The sequence below is a fragment of the Euwallacea fornicatus genome, chromosome 29 (genome assembly GCF_040115645.1).
Source record: "Euwallacea fornicatus isolate EFF26 chromosome 29, ASM4011564v1, whole genome shotgun sequence".
Lineage (NCBI taxonomy): Eukaryota > Metazoa > Arthropoda > Insecta > Coleoptera > Curculionidae > Euwallacea > Euwallacea fornicatus.
In genome coordinates, this window is record NC_089569.1 from 2146913 (window position 1) to 2165438 (window position 18526).

At 35.1% G+C, this 18526-nt stretch overlaps 5 protein-coding genes across 14 annotated transcripts; 3 read left to right on the plus strand and 2 right to left on the minus strand.

The window, feature by feature from the left end:
- Nucleotides 1–78: 78 nt before the first annotated feature.
- On the plus strand, nucleotides 79–1433 carry Taf9 (TBP-associated factor 9). The gene is made up of 3 exons (XM_066297950.1): nucleotides 79–680; nucleotides 732–894; nucleotides 955–1433. Exons 1-3 carry the CDS (start codon nucleotides 390–392, stop codon nucleotides 1221–1223), a joined length of 723 nt encoding a protein of 240 aa, XP_066154047.1. The 5' UTR covers nucleotides 79–389; the 3' UTR covers nucleotides 1224–1433.
- A 125-nt stretch (nucleotides 1434–1558) lies between these two features.
- On the plus strand, nucleotides 1559–7966 carry Edem2 (ER degradation enhancer, mannosidase alpha-like 2). Of its 2 annotated transcripts, none has more exons than XM_066297918.1 (16): nucleotides 1559–2130; nucleotides 2710–2856; nucleotides 3152–3304; nucleotides 3355–3508; nucleotides 3560–3694; nucleotides 3744–4006; nucleotides 4067–4232; nucleotides 4290–4461; nucleotides 4663–4845; nucleotides 4903–5032; nucleotides 5112–5232; nucleotides 5285–5480; nucleotides 5958–6097; nucleotides 6152–6415; nucleotides 6476–6617; nucleotides 6668–7966. In XM_066297918.1, exons 1-16 carry the CDS (start codon nucleotides 1997–1999, stop codon nucleotides 7201–7203), a joined length of 3036 nt encoding a protein of 1011 aa, XP_066154015.1. In that variant the 5' UTR covers nucleotides 1559–1996; the 3' UTR covers nucleotides 7204–7966. The 2 variants fall into 2 exon arrangements, with proteins under 2 accessions (XP_066154015.1, XP_066154014.1); XM_066297917.1 differs by having other exon boundaries at nucleotides 1561–2130; nucleotides 6464–6617.
- A 341-nt stretch (nucleotides 7967–8307) lies between these two features.
- Nucleotides 8308–13148, minus strand: whd (carnitine O-palmitoyltransferase whd). 6 transcript variants are annotated; one of them, XM_066297920.1, is made up of 14 exons: nucleotides 13032–13148; nucleotides 12238–12406; nucleotides 12052–12188; nucleotides 11723–11999; nucleotides 11374–11669; nucleotides 11096–11323; nucleotides 10842–11046; nucleotides 10658–10791; nucleotides 10510–10575; nucleotides 10224–10289; nucleotides 9414–9592; nucleotides 9106–9359; nucleotides 8744–9055; nucleotides 8308–8690 (listed from the first exon to the last, which is right to left on the minus strand). In XM_066297920.1, exons 2-14 carry the CDS (start codon nucleotides 12376–12378, stop codon nucleotides 8592–8594), a joined length of 2394 nt encoding a protein of 797 aa, XP_066154017.1. In that variant the 5' UTR covers nucleotides 12379–12406; nucleotides 13032–13148; the 3' UTR covers nucleotides 8308–8591. The 6 variants fall into 6 exon arrangements, with proteins under 6 accessions (XP_066154017.1, XP_066154019.1, XP_066154016.1 ...); XM_066297922.1 differs by lacking the exon at nucleotides 13032–13148 and adding an exon at nucleotides 12735–12954 and having other exon boundaries at nucleotides 12238–12403; XM_066297919.1 differs by lacking the exon at nucleotides 13032–13148 and adding an exon at nucleotides 12735–12954.
- mri (mrityu) lies at nucleotides 12917–17324 on the plus strand. 4 transcript variants are annotated; one of them, XM_066297932.1, is made up of 6 exons: nucleotides 13320–13856; nucleotides 15632–15835; nucleotides 15896–16101; nucleotides 16156–16674; nucleotides 16725–16886; nucleotides 16978–17324. In XM_066297932.1, the coding sequence occupies exons 1-5, from the start codon at nucleotides 13672–13674 to the stop codon at nucleotides 16862–16864; spliced, it is 1254 nt and encodes a 417-aa protein (XP_066154029.1). In that variant the 5' UTR covers nucleotides 13320–13671; the 3' UTR covers nucleotides 16865–16886; nucleotides 16978–17324. The 4 variants fall into 4 exon arrangements, with proteins under 4 accessions (XP_066154031.1, XP_066154029.1, XP_066154028.1 ...); XM_066297934.1 differs by lacking the exon at nucleotides 13320–13856 and adding an exon at nucleotides 12917–12935 and having other exon boundaries at nucleotides 16725–17324; XM_066297931.1 differs by having other exon boundaries at nucleotides 13321–13856; nucleotides 16725–17324.
- A 158-nt stretch (nucleotides 17325–17482) lies between these two features.
- On the minus strand, nucleotides 17483–18448 carry Nxt1 (NTF2-related export protein 1). Its single transcript, XM_066297954.1, has 4 exons — nucleotides 18266–18448; nucleotides 18051–18134; nucleotides 17847–17991; nucleotides 17483–17796 (listed from the first exon to the last, which is right to left on the minus strand). Exons 1-4 carry the CDS (start codon nucleotides 18278–18280, stop codon nucleotides 17627–17629), a joined length of 414 nt encoding a protein of 137 aa, XP_066154051.1. The 5' UTR covers nucleotides 18281–18448; the 3' UTR covers nucleotides 17483–17626.
- Between the last annotated feature and the right edge of the window lie 78 nt (nucleotides 18449–18526).

Genomic DNA, 18526 nt, shown 5'->3' on the forward strand with positions numbered 1-18526 from the left:
AGGCAAAATATGAGAAGTTGTCATTCGATGTTGTCAACTCAGATGTTTTGTAACTAGATTTGCTGTGTAAGAATCATTTTTACAAGTTGAATTAATTGTAGAAATAAAAAATTACTAGCAAGCATTTACATTCAAACTCATATTTAATGTTTTCTTATGTTTATTCAGAGAGTTATTTTTGATCAGTTTTAGCTAAAAAAGCTTTCGGGTGTTTTTGATGTTTATCATGATTTAACAAAATTTTGACAACAACGTAACGGTGAAGGACATTGAGATTTGTCATTTCTTTGTTACATTCGTTATTTTCCTATTTTAAGTATCTTTTTTTCGTTTCTTACTAAAATAATCAATTTGTTGTGTCTAAATTTGAAAAGTGATTTGACACGGTCATGGCCGAAAAAGAAAAATCAGAAAAACCGAAACATCCCCAGCAAAAGAACCTGCCTAAGGACGGTCAGGTTGTCCTAGCTATAATGAAAGAAATGGGAATTACTGAATACGAGCCTAAGACTATCGTTCAACTAACGGAGTTTGTATACAGATATTCCACTTCTATTTTACAAGAAGCTCGCATATATGCCGCTAATAATTCTTCCAAAAAAACCTTGGATGTTGATGATATTCGACTAGCAATTCAACTCACTGCAGAGTCTACATTTACCACCCCACCACCTCGAGAGGTAATATTTGTATTTCTTCATTACCTCAATCACATCTGAATTTCATTGTAGGTAGTTCTTGAGTGTGCATCAGTAAAAAATTACTCGGCACTACCAACAGTAAAACCACATTGTGGCTTACGTCTGCCTGCAGAGCGCCATTGTCTTTCTTCATGTAATTACACCCTTAAAGCTGCACAGAAAAAGTTGCCCCCAAAAACTGGCTTCATGTCAGGTAAGCAAAGTCAATTAGTATTAATTTTTATTAGTCATAATTGTTATTTCTTATTTCTAGGCACCCCTGGCTTGAAAATGACTTCAAAGTCCAACATTAGTTTTGTAAGGAAACAAAATCCTCCAGTGTTAAGACAAAATGTAACCATTGGGAAACCAGGAGTGAAAATTAGTGGAAATCCAGTTCCTACAGTGTTGAAGCCAAAAATACAGATTACGCAAAATGTGCAATTGGTCCCTCCTCCAGGTCCCTCAGGCAGTACTATGCAAGGGATGGAAATAGGACTTAAGAGAAAGAGGGAGGATGATTCTGATATGATAATGAACTAGGATTAAAAGGTTAGGAGATGTTTTTGTATTTGTGGATTATGTTTAGTGAAGATTGAAGATGGTTTAAGATAAACAATTGTTTTGTTATTTAAAATAAATGAATTGTAAGTTTTAATATAAGTATTTTTAAAGACAATAATAGTTTCTTGACTTGTAATTCAAATACATGGTTATCTCTGTTACATTAAAATACAGAAATAAATCTATAAACAGCTGTTTTAATGACCTTCAAACGTCAAATTACCATTTTTTTCAAAAACATTAAAATTAACATTTGTGTATTAAAATATCTGATCGCGGCACAAATTATTTCATCCTTAAAAAAACTTAATCGATGTCTTACTGTAAATTTAAAGTAATCATGCTTACAGCTGTTTAGTGTGTGAACGAGAACAGACATTTCGTTAATCAGCTGTTTCAATGACGTATAAACGTCAACTACTCTTTTTTCCAAAAACGTCAAAATAAAGATTTGGATCGTGGCCCAAATTCTTTCCTTTTTTCGCCTTCAAAGAAGCTTAATTATTCCTAATTTATCAATTAATTTCCCCATTCAATGAATAATTCTTCATAGTGTACACCTCGCGTATTTACCTCGACTTGAATGTAGAATTCACAGAGTGAAAACAAATTTAATAATCCACGTATACTTTAGATAAGGGGGCTTATCTGTTTGAAAAACTTCATTATGGCATAATAAAAACAATCTGGAAGAAATAACTATGCTATTAAGACTGATACCTTAACACAGTACAGTTACCTTTTTTCTGAAAATGTTTAGTTGCAAGAGCATTAGTGCAGTGAAGATTTTTGTCGGTGGATTCCTAGTACTGCTACAGCCCAGTGTATCATTATGTGGTTCCGAAGAGGTCAAACATATGTCCAAAGAGGAAAGAACACTTTTACAGTAAGACTGTGTATTTATCATTGTTTGTAAGGGTCTTCAATATGGAGTCAATTGGGAGAATAGTCAAACTAAAACTATACTTGAAACATATCCATATACTTACATATACATACAAACAAAAAACGGGTAGTTTATAACATAGCGGACAGTAGTGTACTTGTTTACACCTATCAGTTTATCTCAAATAAACCTAGCTTGCAGCTCACACTCATTAAATTGATATCATTCAACTAAATACCTGAATTGGTTCTGGACGCGTTACTTCAGTGTATAAGGAGGCAAAAAATCAAAATGATAATATCTTTTAGCATGTGTATTAGATGTTTTTAATATTGTTCAGTGCATTAATTACAGTATATGTACAGGTCTCAAATGAAAATAGCCTTGGCATTAAAATATAAAAGGTTTTCAGGTCCCTAAGGAGTTCATTATTTTAATGTGATAAAAAATCTACTTATAGATATATAGTATTAGGATCATTAAAAGCATTAAAATGTGAGATATCTATTAGCTAGATCTTACTGATAAGTCATATACAGCTAAAATGATGTTTATATTGATCTGAGCTTCACCTCATAGGGAGGAAGCAAGAGACATGTTTTATCATGCATACAATGCATATATGGAAAATGCATATCCAGCTGACGAACTTATGCCCTTGAGCTGTCAAGGGCGCTACAGAGGGGTAACACCTAATAGAGGAGATATAGATGATCCTTTAGGAAAGTAAGTACAAGAGCATAATTTAGATGGCTATTTTTTTTAACAATCCTTTATAGATGTATTTTTTGATAAATAGCAATTGGGCTGCTGACCATTGAATATATTTTATTCTGAGTAGTTTCATTATTATGTAGGGCAAGGTTACAGGAATATTAGACTAGTGAATCATTAAAAGATGTACGGTTGAGTTGAAAACAGTGAAAAAATATCATCACGGAAAAATTTTTTTATCAATGTTCAACATAACTATAATTTAATTTTATACTTATGTTCATTGCCTCAAAAATATGTTTTTCAGCTTTTCATTAACTTTAATCGACACTTTGGATTCCTTGGTCGTCTTAAATGACATGGAGGAATTTGAACAATCTGTGAAACTAGTTATTAAGGATGTAAATTTCGACAACGACGTGGTTGTCTCAGTTTTTGAAACCAACATTAGAGTAGTGGGGTGAGTCGCCCTATAGACTTTGAACTTTTTACCAAAAAATTTTTTCATAGGGGCCTTCTGTCAGCTCACATATTAGCAGACCTTCTGCAGCAAAGAGACGGCATAATGCCGTGGTATAAAGGAGAGCTACTAAGTATGGCCAAAGACATAGGTTATAGGTTGTTGCCTGCATTCAATACCACTACAGGCATTCCTTATGCTAGAGTATGCTTTTGGTAACATTTTAATGTAATTTGCATCCAATTTGTTTTCTAGGTAAATCTTCGATACGGTACTAAAAGCGACCGAATTGAACATTTACGTGAAACTTGTACTGCATGTGCAGGCTCTATGATCCTGGAAATGGCTGCTTTGTCTAGGTTGACAGGCGAACCAGTATTTGAGGAAAAGGTTAGTTTCATATACTCATAAGATTGGTCCTAATTTTACCATGTGTTAGGCGCACAAGGCCATGGATGAACTATGGAAAATGCGTCACCGCAGCTCAGACTTAATGGGTACTGTTTTGAACGTTCATTCTGGCGATTGGGTGCGCAGAGATTCAGGAGTTGGAGCAGGAATTGATTCGTACTACGAGTACTGCCTTAAAGCCTATATATTGCTGGGCGACAATAAGTACTTGCACAGGTTTAACCGGCATTATGATGCAGTTATGAAGTACATATCTCAAGGTCCTATGCTCCTTGACGTTCATATGCACAGGCAAGCAATTATTGCAACACTTCATTTGTAGTAATTGACATGTTTTGATTATTATTTCAGACCTCATACAACTTCAAGGAATTATATGGACGCTCTCCTTGCTTTTTGGCCGGGCCTGCAAGTGCTGAAAGGGGATATAAAGCCGGCAGTAGAGACGCATGAAATGCTGTATCAAGTGATGCAGAGGCATACTTTTATACCTGAAGCATTTACCACTGATTTCCAAGTTAATATAAGTTTTCTTAAGAATTATTGTTATATGAAAAGTGTTTTTTTTTTTTAGGTTCATTGGGGTAATCACCCATTGAGACCTGAGTTTCTTGAGTCTACATATTTCTTGTATAGCGCGACGGGTGATCCCTACTATTTAGAAGTGGGAAAAAATGTTTTAAAGAGTCTGCAGAAATATGCTCGTGTGCCTTGTGGCTACGCGGCTGTAAACGACGTCAGAACAGGTAAAATGTCATTATCGGAAATAGACTATAATAAATTAAAATTGTGCAAAATAATAACGTGGCAGGTGTTATTTTTCAACGAAGGTATGAAAGTTCTTCTTGAAGCCAGACTAAAAGTTAAAGCGGAGTTGTTATTCTGTCTTCGATTTATTTCATGTTTTTTGTAAAAAAAATAAATTTTCCTGGAAAATCATCACTTAGGCAAAAAGGAAGACAGAATGGATTCCTTTGTTCTATCTGAAACATTCAAATACCTCTACTTACTCTTTGCTGATAAAGACGATGTTCCTGTTAATTTGGACGAATTTATTTTCACCACTGAAGGCCACCTTTTTCCTTTGACTTTGTCGGACCATGGCCCTAATTCTACCAAAATGTTCTCAGGTATAATAACAGCTTTTGTTTCTTTACTATTACAATTTTATTTAAACTCAATTTTAGATTCGGAATTGGAGCATTCTCAGTACGCCATGTCATGTCCAAACACTCTGTCTTTGTTTCCTGGTGCAGTAAGAAAACCTTTGAAACATATGGTGGACGGAATGTGTCCGAGAAGAACCAATAAACGAAGGTGATTTAATTTCCTGTTGGTACAAAGGAACATTAAATTTGAATTATGCTTTTTAACCCAGAAATATCTTGTTTTTCAGGCTGACTGCAAGTGAATTTTCAGCTGCAAATATGAACCATTTGAAGGTTCTGAAAGAAATGGGAATCAACATTATTGCATTAACCGATGGGAGAGTGCAATTATTACACACTCCAACTGCGGTAATTACAATAAACTATAGTTCAAATGGAAAGATTAATGCTTTATATACAGGCCAGATCTACAATTGATGCAGAGGAAGGACTTTTATTCATGCAGGAAATGGCGGAATTGTCGAAAATACAATCGCAGCAGCCCGATCCTACCCCGCAAGTAGTTTCCTTCCCCCTCAAGGATGACACAATAGGAGGGAAAATAGAGGTTATAACCGTTCAAGTAGGGCCAGCACAATTTGGAGAAACACTAAAGGGTAAGAGGGAGTTTTCGCAGAGATTTTTTTGATTCTTGGTAAAGGACTCTCGACGTAAATTTACATCTTTTAGCTCTATTAAGAGACAGATTTCTTGACAAATGATGAATGTTTACACACTAAATTCCTTTCGAATAATTATTTAATATTTTTTTATGAAAACTCACTGTCTTACACGCAGACTTCTTTTATTTTGCCGAATCAACTATTTCTTTTGTCAACGGTATGCTCCTTTTATTATAAGTGTTTTCGTGATATTCCATTTATCTTTTGATTAATTATTTTATATTTTTCAAGATAAATTCAAAATATTAAAATTTTCCATATGTATATTTTCTTGATATTTTGACGAAGGAGCATTTTTTCATCTTCTGCTAAAATACTATATTTATTAATTCAGTTGTCGATTTTCTTCATAATATAATCGGATAAGCATATATGGCTCATTCGGAACTTTAATTTATTTATTGTAATTAGGCGACAAAACGATTAAATCTCGAGCAGTTAAGTTCTCGCCTTTCAACGGATGCAGCGATTTGGACGACCTGCAAAGACCCATTTTGGCCAAAGGCGCCATTGCAATCATGAAACGCGGGGATTGCATGTTTGTTGATAAAGTAAAAAGCAGTTTTCAGTTTATTCCTCAAATCTATTCTATTCATCTTTATTAGGTCCGGAGGGCTCAAAAGTTCGGCGCAGTAGCCGCTATTGTAGTGGATAATGTCCCGGGCAGCAACGCTGGCAATTCCCCCATGTTTTCTATGTCAGGAGATGGCACTGATGACGTAAGAATCCCCGCAGTTTTTATGTTTGCGCAAGACTCTCAAAGGTTACTTAAAGCACTGTACTTAAATCCCATGATGGAGATCACTATTAGAGAAATGGCGGAAGTCAGGAGTTTAGAGAGCGAAGAGAGCATGTTTCAGAAACTAAAAGTAAGTGAATTTTTTGAGTTTTTATATTTTGATGAAATCTGTTATTAGTTGTCAGTGCAGGAGTTCCTGAATAAGCATACAGGAATTGTAATGGGTTATGAAAAAACATTGGAAGAGGGCGTATTTAGGGCTTCTATTGGCACTGAGAAGATCAAAGTCACTTTAGAACAGCACAAACTTATTCAACTTCCTCCAATTACAGGTAAATTTTTCTTCAACGTTGTATGTTATCATTAACTAAACTTTTTACAGAAAAACCCTTCAACTCCCACTGGTCTTACGTAACGAAGCAGTTGCTAAAAACTTTACTCCAAACAGAAAACAAAGAAATATCAATTCCCTTAACAATGATGAGGATTTACTACAAAACCTTGAACCCCGAAGGGACGCACATAGATGATCCTATAGAACAAACTAAATGGCTGCTTGGCGAACTAACTAAACAATACCATGCAAAGGACGACGATTTGGTATCTGCAGCTCCTGCCAGCGAAACCTCAATTTTAGCCAATATAGAAAAAGTGGCAGAGGAGATCAGAAATCTCAGGAACGATCCAGTTATCAAGGGGGATAAAGAGTTCGAGCAGTTATCCTCGTTGTTGCTAATGCACAGTAAAAGTCAACTACTTCAATTGATGGAAAATAGGAACCTGTTGGATGCTTTGTCAGGTTTAGACGTGGAAATTAAGGAGGGGGTTGAGGATGAATTGGTGAAGAGCGAGAAAAAGAAAGTTTATTCGGAGAATAAAGTTGAAGGGCAGGTTGCGAGGATGCCAGATGAGTTGTGATAGAGTTAAATGTGATATTTCTTTTACTTTAAATTTGTCTTAAGAGAAAAATATTGAGAACTGTAGGTGAGGAGTCTCTTAATCATATCAGCGGGAAGTGTTAAAAGCAGTCTTCCATAAGTTCAGACGAGATATTCGCCAGATATTAAAGTCGGGGAATATAGATTTTCTTCTTGTTTTACCTGGGCGATCATTTTTTTTTTATCACCGTGTACGTATGTTTATCCAACTCACCAATTCACAAAACAAATCATAATTTTCCTTTTATCATTTTGCTTCCTGTATAATATATGATCTCTTAATCAATTTCGTGTTACTAGTGATTATTCTTATCGAAGACATCGGCATAAAATTCTTTCCGAAACTACCCGAATATTGGTCAATTTCTGTAGGAAATTTCACGCAGAATTTATTTTCCTACTCTATTGTCGATACTGCCTTTATCATGAAGTTTCCAATTTAGGTGATGGGACGTAAATCATTATATGGGCAATTTTTTTGCAAAAAATTGACGGAATTAGCAATTTTATTTAATCATTATTTATTGTCGTGGCAGGTTAAATGGCAAATTTTTAAACTTAACTAATTGTCGTTGTAATATAAGCTGTATTAATATTGCTTGTACAGAGATCTAATGTATTAAATGTATAAAATCATAAGAAATATTTTTATATAACTATATAAATATAGGGTAGGTACTATTAGAACCGAAACTGATACTTTGTTATTTATATGAATTGTAAATAAACTATTACTTTTCAAATCCAGCATTGTTTATTTCAACATGACTCACAAAACATTCCTGCTTGAATTTCTGATTGTGAATTAACGTTTAGACCGTAATTTTTCTCCATCTTTAGAGTCCTTGGATGTATTCAGCATGTTGCAATTGCAGCTACTTTGTATACACCTAGGTTTGATGAAGCTCATAAGTAGATTGATGGGTTACCCAATATCCTTCATCCATTTTTAGATAGACACGCAAACCTGTCAGATTACAGTGAATAGGTATCTCCTGCACCTTATTTATTCAAGGTGCTGTAAAACGTAGCTCAAAGCATTGTAGTGCAGATTCTACGCCCAAAAACAAAAAAAAAATATAAATTAAGGTTAAAAAGTTTATTTACTCGTCGCTAAACAATATTCAAAAAATATGAATGGTAAAAATAAGACTACATCATTAACAGTCAATAAACCCGATTTATGAATCCACCATTTAATCAACGCTGTCCCGAAATAAAGCCCTTGATGATCTCCTTATGAATAATAAATCTTAAATCTTTAAACCCGCGAACTTTAAGTACAGAGTTCGACATTGAGAAGACAAACCAATCTAAAGATATGAGTTAAAACTAAGTAACAACAAACCTCTTTCATTTTTATCCACTCTAAATAACGCTACTCTTTGATTTATTGAATAATTGTACGTGAAGCTGATGCATGTCCGCTAAGGCCGTTTCGATTTTCAGAGCGAATCGGTGACAATCCTGAGAAATAATCAATCAATTGCAGAAATAACGAGGACGGTTTAAGCTCTTACCGTCGTTGGACAACTCTTTTTGTTTGAAATATGGAAGAACAATAAATCCTCTCCTGCGATTATATAGGAGACGCCGTACCCATCGTCGGCCACAGGCCCAAAACCCCCTCCTGCAGATATACATTTTGGGTGTTTTTTGAGATCCATCCTCTTAGTTTGTCCGTGAGGCGTTTGTGATGTCGACAACCTCCATGGATCACTCAACACCTCTTTTAAGAAGGGTGATTCTACTTCCAGGTATTTAGAAACGACGAATAGGCAGAAAATATGTCTGTCAATACCTTTACCGCACATCGCATCTTTTACTGCCCTCTGAAATATCAGAGAGATACTTAACCCAAAATGTTTAAAATGAATCTTACTTGGTGTGTTTCACAGGCGATTCTCAACAGCCTAATCTTCTCTTCATCAGGTACGTTCCGATCTTCCATGGCTCTCACCCAATTGGAAGACTCTTCAGTACAGGGTCTCACCGTTTCGGTTCTGCCTTCCCTATACAGTCTCGTCATTGTCGCTTCGTAGGTCAGGCAAAACTTGCCGGCGTCTCGGAAATAGGCCAACTGCAGGGCCATTTGAATGTAGGCGTCTGGGCTTAGTTTGCAACCTTTCATAAATCCTGAAATAGCATTATATAATAACAATTTATAGGAAGATGCTAAGGTGCACATGCCTTTGCCATATCGATCGTGAACGTATATCCGAAGATCAAAGTCTTCAATCAGTTTATTTGCTATATCTAAACTGGCCTGGATGTCGTTTTGGCACTCGAACTTGATATGCCAGTTTAATCTGCTTGGGGGTGGAGGGGTGAATTCTGGGTTACCTAAAGTGTTGCCGTTGGTATCGAATCTGAACCGGAAGAAGTAGTTAATTGCGTGTAAAATAAGATGATATAGGAGGATAGCCCAACAAATATTTGTTTTACGCCAGAGCTTCAATAGATGGCATCTAAAAGGTGCATTTGATAAATAAATATGTAATTCTTCATATTATGCAGTAAAAATATGTATTTGTAGAGTCTCCATGTGTATCATCTTATCTTGCATTTTTTAATATAAAATAGATGTTTTGCAGTTAACAAAATGTTTAGTTTCATACATCTTAACCACGAAATATTACACAAATAGCAGAGGTTAGCAGAGTCTAGTAGAACATGCCAATAACTATAATTGCAAATTACTTTATGAACACTTTTAGTATGCTACATTTGTAGGTCTTTAAACTGTAAATAGGGAATAATTCATCATTATGTTCTCAAAATTTCTCTTATTACTCAAAAAGTAACAAAAATCACTACAACTGACCAAAGAAATAATGCGTAAGCCAAAAATGCATACTTCTAAGCGATTTTTCTGAAAACTGACACTACTGAAAAACGAAGAATTGAATAAATAATTAACTAGCAAGTTTATTTCTCACATTTTTTGAAATCTCATATGCAAAAATGAAAAATAAAGGAGAATTTAAGCAAAATCTTTACCGTAGGGTTTCAGCTTCTTCAAGCAAAATATATTCCAAGCAGTGCGCAAGAATCGGAGCGTCAGACCTACAAAGTTGAAACCAACAACAAGAGGGTAAAAATCCAGCCACCGATGTCAGTTAGGAGAAGAACAAAAACTAATGGTTTTCTACTAAAATTAAATTGCTCAAGGCGCAAAAAATATATGTACAAATACGATTATTAACAGGCTAAAACCATAGGGAAGCAAGCAGCTAAGAAAGGTACAAAGTATTAGTTAAAAACGCTTGGTGAACATAAAAATTACCGGGGATCATAAGATTCTTCTGTAACCACCCATTCCCAAAGGTGGGACACCACAGCTGCGTCTGCCCTATAATTTTGAAGTTATGGCATTGAATTGAATCACAAAAAACAGTTCTAAATCTCAGTTCTCAATTAAATAACTTGCTCACCAAGAATGCTCAGCATTAAATCCCAATCTACCATTGCTTCCTATGCACAATGTAAATGACTTATCAAACCATCTATCATACCCTCGTCCATGAAGCAAAACTTTCCCATATCTGTCCAATTTTGAGGGATCGTCCTAGAAACATCACTGGGTTTCACAGCATTAACACATATTTAGTTCTTTACCATGTCAAATTCATAAGGAAAATCATCCAAAACAACTACAAAAGCTGCTTTCTCAATGGCGTCCAGGGAGATCCTATTAACACCCTTTGAAAAATATTTGTCCCTAACATAAGCCCAATGCTTTCTAACTCCTGCGGTCAAAGCAGCTAGTTTTTCTTCACCTGGTTGTGGCTGTGATTCGTCTTTGAGTATTTGTTCAATTTGCCTTAAAAAAGACTTTTCCATTACAGCTCTTTCTTTATTTGAGAGCTTACATTTGAATTTCTGCAGGTCTCAAAATTCTTCCTCTGTGATAGATGAAAACTTTAAAATACCTCCCCTTATGATACACCACTATGTGCGTACTATCTGGACAATGTAATATTTTATCAGCTTCTGTTCCTGGGACTCTTGTGGTGTTAAAAATCCGCTCGTACTGCCAGTTACAGAGAGGTACTAGGCCATGAATAAGGATAGGATCTAATTCCTGCCTATCCAGTAATCTACAAAATTCTTTTCTAAAAGTCTCTTAATCCAACATTTATGAAAATACCTTCGAAACATTAGGAGAGAGTTGATAATTGAGCCAGCTCTTGCAGCTTGATTAGTGGTGGGATGTAACATTATAGCGTCAATTCCATAGAAATTTGAATTAATCATCAATGGGTATCTGCCCCTCAAATAAACATATTCCTCCCACCAATCTGAGACATAATTTGACGACCACCAGGATTTTAGAACAAGATAGCGTTGCAACTTTCTGCCAATGCCGTTTTCAAATTCGGCGGCGAGTGTCACCATTTTGGCATGGGCTGAGTCATCAAGTAGCGGGCGGACGCTTTTAAGGTACTGAAATCGTTCTATCACGCATAAAAAAATGGACAAAACGCTTGAGACCTCACCCTCGTCACTGTGTCATGAAGAGAAGGTAATGGTAGTCTAGGCAAAGAACTCTGATAGCTATACAACTTAGGGGTATTCCACCCTCCTAAAACTTTAACCATACCAATCCAAATCTTTGTTATAAATGAAGGTTTACTGTCTTTAGTTTGTAATTCGTACATCCATCGTTTGTACATAAACAGCATTTTTAAGGAATACCGTAAGAGGTAGACTCCAGATAGCCAGTAAGTTAGGGAAGATAATGCACAGGCACCTAATTGCCAAGGTATAGTTTGCCTGTAAGGGATTGATTAAAGGGAAAATTTGAGTTTCAGAAAATATTACTCACGAGGGACATATGCTTAGAATTTTGGGAGCCAAATTTAAAGGCACCTTGAAACCATTGAGGTGCATTGCAGACACCAGTCCTATTATTATGCATAAATAGCTGTAATGGCCCGGGTAGATGCCATTATGAACATTGTTCTAGCAGAGATATTTATCATACATGAAATAAAGTTATTTGTTTACTTACCAGCAATCTTGCTATCCTCTTTTTCCATGATCTTACTCCACTTTGCCATACCAAGTGCAAAACTTCTCTGTCCAGATTTACATCCCAGCCTTCATGGGTAATAGAAAAGGAAAAGGCTACTGCTGCATGGGCTTCCGCCATGGCTTGCCTAGTTTAGACTAACCCTCTGCTAAAAAAGTAAATAAAAGGTTACAATGTAAGCAGATTTCTCAGGCACTATAAGAGGTGACTGCTAGAAAACAATATTTTATTAAGGATATTTTCTTCAGAACTTCAAACCTTGGAACTTGTAACATTTGGGAAATGAGAGGAATATGTAAAGGGATTTCAATACAGATTTTGAGACTTTAATTCACCCTGTGGTTGAGATTATTCAAAAATTCTAATAAAGAATGTGATGGTGGGTTTGAAGGAGTACCATGCAATTTTAGTGATTGTTCACCTGGAATGCCACTTGGATTGCTTAATAGATTCAATGAAATACGTGTTAACAGTACCTTCTAAAACTTAATTACAAAGGGCAAGCTCTTAACCCCACTGAAAAGATTATTCTAATGAAACAAGAACAGAAAAAAATCCTGTCTTAAGTAAACAAGCTTTGTACGTAAGCATACATTCATATGTCGTCGATTGTGGAAAACAGAAACTTCTATCGAATAAGTTAATGAAACAGTGCTGGGTTTGTGTAGACTTAACAGGTAGAATTACAGAATAAGAATAATTAACCTTAATGATTCGTTTGAATTAATAAATTTGCGATTATAATTAGTGAAAGAAAAAAAATTTCTCCTCACCTAAAATTTTCTACAAAAATCAAAACAATACATTTGACAACCGTGGCAACATTCCATATAGGCGGTGTTGCTACTTTATGCGTTCCAGTTTCATATTTAGACATGTTTAATGTATAGGTTACTGAGTTCAGAACCCATAGTCCTTTTCATGGTCAGGAGTAACAAGTGTGGTGGCTTCGGATGCTCAAATTCTGATTTTTACATTGTCGACCACAAACTTAACAGTAAATACCGTTAACGTGTAAAAATGATCAACTTTAAACATTGACATTCCATCGATTGTATAGTGTTTTGTCCAGTGTCAATGTCCATTTTTCCCATATCCAATATTCTCCAATATTGTCCAATATTGTCCAATATTGTCCAAATTGTTGACTGTGCACGAGAATCCATTGTCCAGTTTTTTGGATTTAATTTTACTGTGCATCTTTCAAGGACTCTCTCCCTCATTGTCCCTGTTGCATTTTTCAACTGCAATTTCAATTTAGTCAGTTTACAAAATTGGGAAAGTCGGTTATTGTCCTCGGTCAGTGACTCAAGCCTTCATTATTATTCCATTAAATCTTCATTGTCTGTTTAAGTCATTGTTTTTCTTCATTGCTCTTCAAAATACCATCACAGACTTGTTTCTCAACTTCATATGTTCTGGATTATATCCAGAGACCTCCAGATTTGCATCAGATACATTTATCCAGTTGTAAAGTGCTTTCTACCCCAACGGAAAATGGCAGGCACTAGTGATCGCCACTATCACAATGATACAAGCAGTGATACTGAAGATTATACAGATGATAGACGAAGAAAGGTTTTCAAAAACAGAATCAGGTAAGATGTTTGTTCTCTTTGAAGGTTTTGCATCCCCCTCATTTTGAATCAATAGTAATATTAACATAAACTTCTTTAGAATTTAGAACACTCTATTGTTTTATGAATTCAGCAGTGTAGGTGCATATTCCTTCTCTTTTGAAATATTTGGAATAGTTGGCAAAAACTTTAACTGAATGGTCTTGGAGTGCATATTTAAACCAAGTTTTGTTGCATACTACTTTGTTAGAGGTGAAAGCATGTATTGAATACTATAAATGAACTGCCCCAGATTGGTACTGAATGCTATAATAGATAATGGCATATTCAGAGAACAGATTGTGTTCAGCCAAAGTTTAAACCCACATACAATGTTGAGATAGTTCAGAACTGGTACTATACTAATTTACCTTGAGATATTTCTCCCTATATGTATGAAATTGTTACTTGAAACTTCCAAAATATCAACTGCAAAAATTGCAAACTTTAAAAAATTTCATTATGGTTTCTGAATATGGTATTGAGCTTTATCCTACATAAATCTATATGAAAACTATCAAAAATATATTTAATATACATACCTGTAAATTTTTAAACTACATATATTTTGGTTTCTTCAAACCTTGCAAAATTTATACCTGAATTTGTGTATTCACTCTCAGTAATGTTAAACAGACACATTTGTACCTAATTCCATCTCTGTTAAGTATTTCATAAAGTTCTTTATATAAGTGGACTTTTTGATGAGAATTGGCCTTGTCCTTTTACTTACAATTGTTGGTCATCTTGACTTTTTGTAGGTAACATTTATATTTCCGCCTACTTTATAGTTTCTAATCATAACCTATTGGGTGACAAGAACATATTGAAGTCCTTTCCTTCATTATTCTGAGAACTTTCAGGAGGAAATTTTCAATATTCTGGTTTTAGATATTTTTTTGCCATGTCCAGTACCAAAAGTCATTTTTATCATATTAGCAGGGTATGTTAATGAATGTGTTCTGCTTGTAATAGAAGTAAAATAATAAGTAATGAAATTTTAATTGATGATGAGTAGTGACCAATAACATTCTTCATTTTAAGAAATTCTTGTATATAAATAAGCTTTGAGGAATAGTAAATTGTCAGCGAAGTAAGTTAAATAAACAAATAAATCATTTTGTAGGTTCAAAGGATTTAACATTTTTATGACATAATCCTTTAAAGCGCGTAAAAACAATAATATTTAGATGGATTTCTTAAAATCTAGGAACGACGTTGAGAAATAATTTTTTTATTAAAATTATAACATGTTTCAGATTACTGTTTTCCAGATCCTAATGGTGTTTGAAGTATAGACCACCCAGCATGCACCTTGGCATATACTTTACCCCTAAGTGTTTACTTTTTTGTGACTGTCTATGATATGATATTGGTTTTTATTTATTAAGTAGTTATGATTATGATTAGTAGCACTCACTTGTGTAACTTTAGAACATAAAATGCTTTGTAAGAATATTTTTCTATTGTTATCTGTTTATAGTGATAAAGGCAAAATTGATAAGTAGTTTTTGTGATTCAGAGGAAAAAAAATGTTTTCAAAATAAATTTTCATAAGAACTTTAAAAAGGTGAGTGTTATAAAGCAGAATTGGAAAGCTATCAATTTTCAACATTTCTGCATTTTGTAACCCAAATTTATGCTTACCATTGAGATCTTAAAAACAGGGAAAGGTGTATACTTAGTTGTAAAACTGTATGAATGGTTCATGGATAAAAGCATTCATCACAATTTTAAACATTGCTCTTTTATTATAGATCTCGAGGTTTGCTTCAAACTGTAGTCATCCAATCCAAAACTGGACAAATGGGCATCCCTCCACTATCTCCACAGCAACACCAAACGGCTCCTCTTTTCCCTAATGACGATCGCGTTACTTTAGTGGTAGACAGCACTCGATTTGTTGTCGATCCCGCCCTCTTTGTGGCTCACCCAAATACCATGCTTGGTCGAATGTTCAGGTAATTTTCACAACCATATTTTCCTTCTGTTTATACCTAAACTTTTTTTTTGTACTCTAGCTCTTCTTTGGACACACATCCGAATGAGAGGGGTGAATATGAGGTAGCAGAAGGTATTCCAGCTTCAGTATTTCGGTCTATTTTGGAATACTACAAGGGAGGTCTGATCAAATGCCCCCCTTCAATATCTGTTCAAGAGCTGAGAGAGGCTTGTGATTATCTGCTCATCCCCTTTGATGCTTCTACAGTTAAATGTCAAAACTTAAGTGAGTTTAACTTCAACTTTAATTAAATGATATTGTGATTTGCAACGTTTCTAGGGGGGCTTTTGCATGAATTATCAAACGAGGGTGCTCGCTGCCAATTTGAAGTTTTTCTCGAAGATCTAATTTTGCCTTTGATGGTTAATTCAGCCCAAAGGGGCGATCGGGAGTGTCATATTGTAGTTTTACTTGATGACGATACTGTTGATTGGGATGAAGAATATCCCCCTCAGATGGGGGAAGAATATAGTCAGACCGTGAATAGCACTGCAATGTATAGGTTTTTCAAGTATATTGAAAACCGAGATGTGGCCAAACAGGTGCTCAAAGACAGAGGTCTGAAGAAAATTAGGTTGGGAATTGAAGGATACCCTACCTACAAGGAGAAAGTGAGGAAACGCCCCGGTGGCAGGGCTGAGGTGATTTACAATTATGTCCAAAGGCCTTTTATCCACATGTCATGGGAGAAGGAAGAGGCAAAGAGCAGACACGTGGACTTTCAATGTGTAAAATCCAAGAGTGTTACAAATTTAGCTGAGGCAACTGCAGATCCAGCTTTGGAGTTAGATGCAAGAGGTAAGTTGATAGCAAAACATTGATAGGTTTTAGAAAATATTATTCAATAGGTAATCCTATTATCACTGCCACCATCGGAGACCCGGCTCCTGTTGATATGCCCGCTTTAGATAATGAGGAAGGGGCAGTCGGAGGCATCCCTGATCTATTCCCTGCCAACAATTTACCACCCGACGATCCTAACGTTTAAGCCATCATTGTTTATTTCACAGGTTTGCCACAATTGTATAATGTTTGGTGCGATGTACCTATTGCTTGGAAGAGTGTCAACAAGAGAATAAACATATCAGTTGTTAATTTCAGTTGCTTGGACGGGGAATTGGCTGGAGATGTTTAGGAGAAATAGTTATAAAACAACGATTTCTAGAGGTCTATACCACCTAAAGTTTTGCGCTTTTGAATGTTGTTTGTTACACTTTTGACTGAAATTTTATAAAACTTTCGAATCCTCACACAAGTCTTCTACAACACTACTGTGCTCGGAGTTCTATGTGTAGTTCAGTTTCCCATTGGATTATTGTAAGTTAAGTGATATAAGAGTTTTCCACTTATATTTTCCTTAGGCAATTAGTGTGCAGTTATTGGGATGTACTACTAGACTGAATGAGAATTTATTATTTCAGTAATATAACGTGTTATTTGGCTGTGTATTTAAGTGTTCAGACAGAAAATTTCTTTACATTAACTTTTACCCCATTGAACTGTGACTTGGTGTCTATAGAACACAATAAATCATATGTTACCCTGTACATGCGATCCGGAAATTCATTAATTTACCGTTTTTTTCCTGTGATAATATAACAACCAATTTTGCATAACTAATTTATTTTTTTATCTTGTCTTATTTCTTTTGTATGTTTGTATGTGACCTTTTGTCCACTACAAATATATAATACTCTTATTAAAAAAAAATAGTTTTATTAATTACAATAAAATAGTTCTAGCATTACTCCTATTTGCTTAAAGGCTCCTGTATTCTAAAACAATCACTGACAATTTTCCACTTATCCCCCTGAGCTGTGACAATGAAATTTTGTTGGAATGTTTTTGGCGTTTTGTCTTGAAACTTCACAGTACCACTGGCCTGAATCATGAATGTTAACTGCCCATTAACAGCACTATCTGCAAAGCACATTTATTGAGTTCAAAGTCTTAGTGGAAATACTACAGACCTAATATAGGTTGTGCATCCAATGTCACTAGAGTGTGATCGGAATATGGTAGGTTGCTGATGAATGTTTGTATGTTTTTCTTGCCTTTGACTCCATTCCCATTCCATGACAATAGTCCCGTGTCCAAGTAAAGCCTTTCCATAAGCTATATGTCAATGGAGGTTGAAAACTGCCTCTATGTATAAATATAATAGTGCTACTTACTTGTCGTCTTTTGTCTGTGGTTTCATAATAGAGTTTAGTGAATTCTTCAGCTACTCGGCAGGCTTGGTCGATTTTCGCTTTCAACTATAGACGTAAAGAGAATCACAGGTGAAATAATTAAATTAATAAGAATATTTCTAGAGACAGGTTTATTAAAGTAATTGTGTAATGTAATGTGTCTTTCCAAATCTATGATATTCTGTCACAAAATTTACCTCAATATTGGCCATAATTTTAACAACTGCTCATAGAAACCAGATTAGAAGTATAATTTTTGTTTTTGAAATTAGGAGGCTTTCAAGGTGTAGTGTTGATTATTAATTAATTAATGAAAGTCAGTGTTACAATTAAATAAATAAATCTCATAACCTCACAATCGCGTTTCTCGTTTAACTAATCACTAAATTGCTTGCAGAATTACTCCTATTCCCATACATTTATGTTTTATCAGAGCGCATTGTTTTTATCCTTCTTCT